We start from the raw sequence: 8,628 nt of genomic DNA on the forward strand, positions 1-8,628 counted from the left end.
GAGGGGAAATGTGAGGCTATATATGTGTTAGAAATCGTCATGGAAACGAAGCTGTGTAACCTATTTGCCAAAAACAAAATAATTACTATAAGATTTCTACTCTTTGTCGTTTTTATTAAAAACAAAACGGGGGAAAAAATTTAAAAAAGTGACGAAAAAATGAATTTTGAAAATAAATTCAAGGGTAAAGTAGAGGAAGGATTTTTGTCAGATAAGCATACAACTCAGGAGGAATTTGAAAATTTTATGCATCGCGTCACTGATGTGGGTGAGTTTTTTTTTTTTATTTACTATCTCAATGTAAGCCACGGATGCAAATAATTCAGTCAAATTAGCATTTTAAGATGTTTTAACTCAGGACTTCAATTTTTTTTTGTTTGCTTAAACCCTTCAATTTTGGGGTAAAAATAAAGTATACATAAATTTGGTACTTCAAACTTCTACCGGAACCTTAAATTTTTTTAAGAAATAGGTTTTTTGCACCTATTAAAAAAAAATTGTAGGTTCCGGTAGGAGTTCGAAGTAACCAAATTTAGGTATACTTTATTTTTACGCCAAAATGAAGGGTTTAAGTAAACAAAAAAGAAATTGAGGTTCTGAGTTAAAACATCTAAAAATGCTAAACTTGACTGGACTATCTCATAATTTAAGCTTTGAATGCAAATAATCGAAGTTTCCCTTTTTTTTTAATTCTTAAATTGCGAAATAAAAAAAACTAAAACATATATTTTCAAAAATTTCAGAAAAAATTGTTAAAAAATTAGCGTCATCTGATTTAAATGAGCAAAATGAGGGTAAATTATTAGCTGATGAAATTTTAGAAGGAAATCTAATTGATAAGGAATTAATAAATGACAATTGTGAGATTCAAGTAAAAACAAATCGTACATTAATAAACAAATATTCCACTGATGGGGACAATTCAAAAGGTATGGACAAAACAGGTAGGCTGAAAAGTCGTTTATCTAAAATTTATGAAAAAAAAGTGTTATCATTTTTAAAGTAATTTAAACGTCTTTATTTTTTCTATTGCCTTTGAAAGAGCTTCCATTTTTCTTTCAAAATCCGTTGGAAAAATTAAAAATTGTTCAAAAATATGACAAAATAGCGGCAATTTTAATAGAAATTTTTTTTTTATTAAAATGGCCGCCATTTTGTTATTTTTAAACAATTTTTAATTTTTTCAATGGATTTTGAAAGAAGAATAAAAGATCTTTTAAATTTAAGATAAATAATAATAATAATAATAATAATAATTTAAATTTCAAAATTTAAAAGTTACAACACTAAAGTTCTTTTCTTCCTCTAAATTTTAGATAAATGACTTTTCAGTCTTGAAATGAAAAAAACAATTTTGTTTTTAATATATTATGTATATGATGTATTCCACGCCAAAGTGAAAGTCCATCTGCAATTGCATTTCCGATTTTTTTGAGAATTTTTTTTTCTTTTAGTACTAATTGAGACTAGCTTCGATGAATTTTTTCAAATTTTTTTACCAAGCCGTTTTCGAGTTATGGAATTTTGAAAATTTGGAGAATTTTCATGACTTTTAATTCTTGAATGCTCATAACTTCCTTAAAAATGCATTAATTTTAAAAATCTTTTTTTCAAATGATATTACTATCAAATTTTTGAGTTTTAAGGATATAAAGTCATTTTTCGCATTTGACGTACTAATCGATTTTTTTCAAATTTTTTTTTAAAAAAGTACTTCTTTTTACGAAATTTTTAAGCCTAGCCCGATAATGGGCAAACGAGTTTTACAATATTTTCGGATTTTTTCAAAAAAATTTTGAATTTTGAATTTTTTAAAAATATTTTTGGTTTTTTTTTCTACTACGTAACTTTATGTATTTTTATGTTGAAAACCATAAAAAAGTCCAAAAATTTATGGTTTTTCTCGTTTAGTGGGTAAAATATGCAAAATTAAAAAAAAATGTTTAAACAAAAGTTATTAATCTTATTAAAATACATTTTTTATATCATACGCATTTTTTTTAATTTTGCATATTTTACCTAATAAACGAAAAAAACCATAAATTTTGGGAATTTTTTATGGATTTCACCATAAAAATCAAATTTTCGGGTATTGTCACTATGATTTTCGTAATCAGCGCATCAAAATACATAAAGTTACGTAGTTTAAAAAAAAAACCAAAAATATTTTTAAAAAATTCAAAAATTTTTGAAAAATTCCGAAAATATTGTAAAAATCGTTTGCTCATTATCGAGCTAGACTTAAAAGTTTCGTAAAAAGAAGTGTTTTTTTAAAAAAAATTTTGAAAAAAATCGATCAGTACGTCAAATGAGAAAAATTGACTTTTTATCATTAAAACTCAAAAATTTAATAGTAATATCGTTTGAAAAAAAAATTTCGATTTTTTTTTTTTTGAAAAGTAGGTTTAAAAACACATTTTTTGTAAAAAAAAGACTTTTAAAATTGACGCATTTTTAAGGAAGTTATGAGCATTCAAAAATTAAAAGTCATGAAAATTCTCCAATTTTTGAAAATTCAATAACTCGAAAACGGGTTGCTAAAAACATTTGAAAAAATTCATGGAATCTAGTCTTAATTAGTACTAAATGAAAAAAAAAAATTCTCAAAAAAATCGTTGATGCAATTGCAGATAGACTTTCACTTTGGCGTAGAATACATCATATATATATATATATATATATATACTTTGGAATAAAAAAAAAAGAAAATTAATTTTTCTCTTTCTCGCAGAGAAATTTATGAAAAATGTTGAATGGGACGCAAAACAACGTGCCAATGATAGAAAAATGCATAATGAACGTGCCGAAACATATAAAATAATTGGCAATGGTGCATTTAAAGAAAAAAATTATGAAAAAGCATTAACATATTATTCACGTGCCATTGAATATCGTAAGGATTCAACTATTCTTTGGAATAATCGTGCATTGACTTATATAAAATTGCAAAAATATAAAAAAGCCATAAAAGATTGTGAATGGGTTTTAAAAATTAACCAATCCAATATTAAGGCACTTTTAAATTTAGCCAAATGTCATGCACAATTTAATAATCAAGAAAAATGTCAAGAATACATTAACTTGGCAAAAGATCGAAATTCACAATTTATTAATTATATAAATGGTATTATTTATTGGATTTTTTTTACAAAAAAAAAAAAAAATTTATAATTGTCACAAATTTTCTTCATTTTTTTTTTGAATTTAAAAAAATATTTTATTTTCAGATTTTGAGAGAGAATTAAAAATTGGAAGAAAATCTGAGAAATCAAAGTAGAAATCAAAAAATAAGGAGAATGAGCTTCCAGGAAATAGATATACAACTTATTGAAACAGTATTATGAATTCTTTTTTTATTTACAAAGTAGGTATTCAATAATAATAATAATAATAATATTAATAATAATAATAATATTAATAATAAACGTATTAGTAAATGTTTAAAGAAAATGTTTCTTTTTAAATCACCGTCGCATTCTTTTCCTTAATTTCAGACAATGATCTTGGTTCGTGAATAAATACCATGCACTCAATACCCTAGAAAGTAAAATTTATTTTTATTTTTGGAAATTTTAATTTAATTTTCACTGTAAAATTCTTATTTTAAGATATTTTTTGGTAGCAATTTCCAAGATATCCAAGACATCTTAAACATTTTAATGTCTTAAAAAAATGCTACCAAAAAATCTTAAAATAAGATACAAACTTTTTTGCATTTTTTTTTTTACCTGCATTCGTGCAGCACGTACAAAACCCTCGTTAGCAGTGACAGTGATACTTTTTAAATTTTCCCCTGTTGCAAAAATAACACGCGATCTATGCTTAATTTTCCCTCCAACATTTAATTTTTCAATAATACGTCCACGTGGTATATCGTCGACTATTTTAACTTTTTTCATTAAATCATCAGCTCTTATCACTTCATTTGGCCCACCAATAACGTGAATAATATTGCAAAAATTTTCATAAGCAGTTTTACAAACAACAAGTTCTTTATTTTCAAATAATTCCTCTAATATTGGTTTTATCGAACATTTTCTCTCCCATTCAGCCTGTGTTGTTAACAATGGTTCTTTATAAATAAAATTTGCCTTTCCATTCGTCATATTTGTCACATAGGCAAGTAACGTTGATACATCTAAATTTAAAAAATTTATCTTCGGATCAATATTATTTTGTAATTCTGAATTTGGTGAATAAAAATCCTCCATTGAATCGTCTGAGGCTAGAAAATTTTTTTTTTTATTATTAATAATTATAAATTATTGAGGCGCATGATTTTTCCCAAAAATTAAAAAGTTGGAAATTTTAATTGATCGAATTACTTTAAGTCGATATTTTATTTGGTCGAAATTCTAAAAGAACGACAGTTATGAAACTCGACATTTTATTTAGTCGATATTTTATTTGGTCAAAATTCTAAATGATCGACATTTAAAGTGGTCGAAATTTTATTTGTTCGATATTCTAAATGATAGAAATTTAGAAGCATCGAATTTTATATCCATCGAAATTTAATTTGGTCGATATTTTAAAAGCTCGACACTTTTTTTTAGCTATACGAGTTTCCTTTCTATGTAGTTATTATTATTTACATCAATAATTTCAAATTTCCCGCAAAATTTCAATGTACTTTACCGACAAACTACATAGAAAGGAAACTCGTATTGGGATCTGAAATACTGCGATACGCCATCTGGTGACGACCCCGTTGTGTCAGCCATTTTTCATTTCATCCTTTTTAAAATATATGTAGAAGAAAGAGATAAAAAATCAAGATGGCTGACGCAACGGGGTCAGTTTTCCCATAATTCCCTATGATTTCAGATCCCTATAGCTAAAAAAGTGTCGAGCTTTTAAAATATGGACCAAATTAAATTTCGATGGATATAAAATTCGATGCTTCTAAATTTCTATCATTTAGAATATCGAACAAATAAAATATCGACCACTTTAAATGTCGATCATTTAGAATTTTGACCAAATAAAATATCGACCTTCATAAATGTCGGTTATTTAGAATTTCGACCGAATAAAAAATCGACTGAATAAAATATCGACCTTCATAAATGTCTATCATTTAGAATTTCGATAAAATAAAATATTGACTAAATAAAATATCTGCCACTTTAAATATCGATCATTTAGAATTTCGAATAAATAAAATATCGACCAAATAAAATGTTGACCATATTAAATATCGATCATTTAGAATTTCGTTCAAATAAAATATCGACTTAAGGTATCACATCGGCACTAATCGGAGTCAAAAGTTTGTAGCTCGCATTACTACTTTCCGCACTATACTTTCGCCCTCAACTCCCTATACTCTCAGCCCATACTGTACCTACTTCTACAAATACACTCGTACACGTATACCCCACACTAGCAGCGATTGGAAGGAGTAGGAGGTTTGACAACGTCGCTATATGTCTCGCTTTGACTACTGTGGACTACTGTCTCTCTCTAACTAATGTTACCATCCTGCGATGTTGCCACATCAAAGTGGCGGGTGTGCTATATATTGCAAATGACGTCATGAAATAGAATTTTTAATTTATAATTACAAATAAACGGCACGGTAAATTATAAATTTTTTTGTATATTTTAGTTCCAAATTTATTCGTGAATTCAACATTAGTTTTTGAAAAAAATTTATAGAAAACTTCTGATGATATTTATGAAAATGTACTTCTCCCCCATACATTAGTCCCGTCTCCCATGCAAAATAAGCAACTTTGATTGCTAATATCTCTGGTTTCGTACGGCGAAAATTCTTCATATTTTGCAAATTTGTCAAGAATGATAATAAGAACATATGGTAAAATTTTCAAGAAAATCTATAGAAAACGGTTTTACCGATGTGATACCTTAAGGGTAGGTCCTAGTAACGCAGCACCACCTATATCGAAACTAAAATTTTGGAAAATTATTTACAGTATTTACTTGAAAGCAAGACAATAAAATACTTTTTCCTTTAGGATAATTGATTATTGTCAGGAAATATACCAGCCAAAACTTTTTTTGAGTTAAAATAATGAAAAAAAATTAATGACGATAAATTAAATATGAGCATATTTTTGTACCAAAACTTTTAAGATATTTTCTGGGAAATAACAAAAAAAATGCAATTTTCATTTGGAGAATTAATAAACACTAAAAAATATACCAGCTAAGATTCACCAATCACGAAAATAACAAAAAAAAAATTTTATTACATATTTAACATATGGACACTGTTTTACTGATTGTGACAGCCCTTTGGTAGATTATGTATTTCAGGTGGTTAGCAACAGCGCCAATCTCCTCCTTTCGGCAAAATCGCGAAACGTCTGGTGACATATGTAACCTGCCAAACGGCTGTCATAGTTAGTAAAATATGTTATGTTAAAAAACTTTTCTTTTGTTATTTTCGTGATTGGTAAATCTTAGGTGGTGTATTTTTTAGTGTTTATTAATTTTCCAAATGGAAATTGCATTTTTGATTGTAATTTCTGAGAATGTACTGTTACAGTTTTTGTGAAAAAAGTGCTCATATTTAATTTATTGACATGAAATTTTTTTCATTATTTTAACTCAAAAAAAGTTTTGGCTGGTGTATTTCTTGCCAATAATCAATTATCCATAAAGGAAAAAGCATTTTATCTTCTTGTTTTCAAGAAAAGGCTGTTGGGAATTTTCAAAAATTTTAGTTTCAATGTAGATGGCGCTGCCTCACTTGGACCTGGCCTTAATGTAATTCGATGAATTAAATTTTCTACCTTTTTAATTTTTGGGAAAATCATCCGCCTCAAATTATTTTATATGTTTTTTGGTTATTTTTTAAATTGTGTAAAATATTTTTTTTTTACCGCTAAAATCTTCAGTTCGTGAGGGTATTTTTTTGCCTTCGACAATAATGCCTTTATTTTCAAGTTTTTCAGCCAATGGCAATTCAATGCCAGATGCAAAATGAAAAACAATTTCAGGTTTACGATACATATGTGGATGATTTATTGCACATTTTAAAAAACAATTTGCCTGATCGATTATTGATTTTTGTCCATATTCACCATTGCCCTGTGAAATTAATGTCAATGCACGAGCATTACGTGCTATTACTTTTATCCATTGTGAACCATTTTTACAAACAATATCAATTTCAAGACGTGAATTTTTATAATTAAATGGTTTTAGCACGTGTATTGGTTCACTAGCCGTAAATAAACAATTGACTATTGCATTTAAATGAATTAAATTTGTACTCTGTAGATGTTCCTTTTTCACTGTTCCCGCACAGCGTACCTTTAATTTGAAAATTCAAATTAATTAATTAAAATTCAATTTTTAATATTAAAATTAATATCACGGAGAAAAATGGAAAAACGAATAAAGTAACTTTTGGCGGGTGCATGATTATCCCATAAAAATTATTAGTGAGCATTTTCAACAATTTCATTACATATAATTATTTTTTACACGAATTTTCATTTTTCAAACTAACATTTGGTAGAATTTTTTTTTTTTTTTTTTAAAGAATTTTTAATTAACAGAATTCTTAGGCACCGAAATTTTATTTAGCAGAATTCTTAAAACGTCGAATTTTCATTTGTCCGAAATTGCAAATGACCGAAACAGAAATCGATTTTGGCGCGATTTTTAAAATCAACCAATCAAAAATTATCCATAAAATTGTGATTGGTTGATTTTAAAAATCGCGCCAAAATCGATTATTTGTTCGGCCATTTGCAATTTCGGAGAAATAAAAATTCGGCGTTTTAAGAATTCTGTATAATAAAAATTCGATATATAAGAATTATGTTAAGTAAAAATTTATTTAAAAAGTAATTCTGTCAAATTCTTTAAAATGAAAATTTTAACTAATGATTTTAATGGGATAATTATGTGCGCCCCGTAACTTTTATTACTTTAAAAGTAAAACGGGAACTGTTCGCAGTTTCTGGCACTTTTTACTTCAGAAATACAAGTAAAATTTACTATATCCGAAATAATTTTTACTATTTCAGAAGTAAATTTTACTAAATTTATTTTATTAACAAATTAATTTTATATTTTTAATATTATTAATTATTATTATTATTTATATATTTCCCCCATTTATTAATTACTAAAATTATTTGAAAAAAAAATAATAATTTCACAAGAACAGGGCACGGTAGAAAATACATACGCCCCTGACACTAGTTCCCATTTCAAAACAATAGATTTTAAAGGTTATGGTTTCGTAATTTTTTGACCAGTTTTTCTTTTTAAATTCTTAATTTTTTTTCAAGAAAAAACAAAAAATAAGAATTTAAAAAGAATAATAATAGAAAATATTTTTTACAAAAAAAAATTTAAAAGAAACTTGTTACCTTTTCTAAAAATCGTATTTCCTGTAGAAATTTTCTCACTAATTTATCGACACCTTCAATTTTTTCCGCCTCTTTTAATTTTTCAACAGCAATTTTGCCTAATTCAATTTTTTCCCAGAGACATTTTAATAATTCCTCTTTATCATCATCCATACTCATCGTTAATAATTAATAACGACATAAAAATTGCTGCAATAAATGCGAGAAAAAAAAAACTCTGATCTTTTGATGGTAAAAGTCGATTACTACATTGCGCATGCGCGACTCCATCTTG

The 8,628-nt window shown here is 26.5% G+C and overlaps 2 protein-coding genes across 3 annotated transcripts; one reads left to right on the forward strand and one right to left on the reverse strand.

The window, feature by feature from the left end:
• Positions 1 to 120: 120 nt before the first annotated feature.
• On the forward strand, positions 121 to 3,376 carry LOC127277513 (tetratricopeptide repeat protein 12-like). Of its 2 annotated transcripts, none has more exons than XM_051298683.1 (4): positions 121 to 268; positions 744 to 944; positions 2,732 to 3,124; positions 3,228 to 3,376. In XM_051298683.1, the coding sequence occupies exons 1-4, from the start codon at positions 160 to 162 to the stop codon at positions 3,275 to 3,277; spliced, it is 753 nt and encodes a 250-aa protein (XP_051154640.1). In that variant the 5' UTR covers positions 121 to 159; the 3' UTR covers positions 3,278 to 3,376. The 2 variants fall into 2 exon arrangements, with proteins under 2 accessions (XP_051154640.1, XP_051154641.1); XM_051298684.1 differs by having other exon boundaries at positions 744 to 929.
• Positions 3,325 to 8,612, reverse strand: LOC127277511 (UPF0415 protein C7orf25 homolog). The gene is made up of 4 exons (XM_051298680.1): positions 8,355 to 8,612; positions 6,852 to 7,284; positions 3,729 to 4,225; positions 3,325 to 3,537 (listed from the first exon to the last, which is right to left on the reverse strand). Exons 1-4 carry the CDS (start codon positions 8,511 to 8,513, stop codon positions 3,460 to 3,462), a joined length of 1,167 nt encoding a protein of 388 aa, XP_051154637.1. The 5' UTR covers positions 8,514 to 8,612; the 3' UTR covers positions 3,325 to 3,459.
• Between the last annotated feature and the right edge of the window lie 16 nt (positions 8,613 to 8,628).

The sequence above is a fragment of the Leptopilina boulardi genome, unplaced genomic scaffold, assembly GCF_019393585.1.
Source record: "Leptopilina boulardi isolate dan_hultmark-lab unplaced genomic scaffold, ZJU_Lbou_2.1 LbouV2_169, whole genome shotgun sequence".
Taxonomy (NCBI): domain Eukaryota; kingdom Metazoa; phylum Arthropoda; class Insecta; order Hymenoptera; family Figitidae; genus Leptopilina; species Leptopilina boulardi.

What these genes read in the sequence shown, in the direction of transcription:
- LOC127277511 (XM_051298680.1), bottom strand. Translation starts at nt 8,513, where the DNA reads ATGAGTATGGATGATGATAAAGAGGAATTATTAAAATGTCTCTGGGAA. An exon ending in AAATACGATTTTTAGAAAAG is followed by an intron (nt 7,285 to 8,354) that starts GTAACAAGTTTC and finishes TTCAAATTAAAG; the next exon opens with GTACGCTGTGCGGGAACAGT. An exon ending in TACGTGCTGCACGAATGCAG is followed by an intron (nt 3,538 to 3,728) that starts GTAAAAAAAAAA and finishes TTTACTTTCTAG; the next exon opens with GGTATTGAGTGCATGGTATT.
- LOC127277513 (XM_051298683.1), top strand. Translation starts at nt 160, where the DNA reads ATGAATTTTGAAAATAAATTCAAGGGTAAAGTAGAGGAAGGATTTTTG. An exon ending in AAAAGGTATGGACAAAACAG is followed by an intron (nt 945 to 2,731) that starts GTAGGCTGAAAA and finishes TCTTTCTCGCAG; the next exon opens with AGAAATTTATGAAAAATGTT. An exon ending in ATTTATTAATTATATAAATG is followed by an intron (nt 3,125 to 3,227) that starts GTATTATTTATT and finishes TTTTATTTTCAG; the next exon opens with ATTTTGAGAGAGAATTAAAA.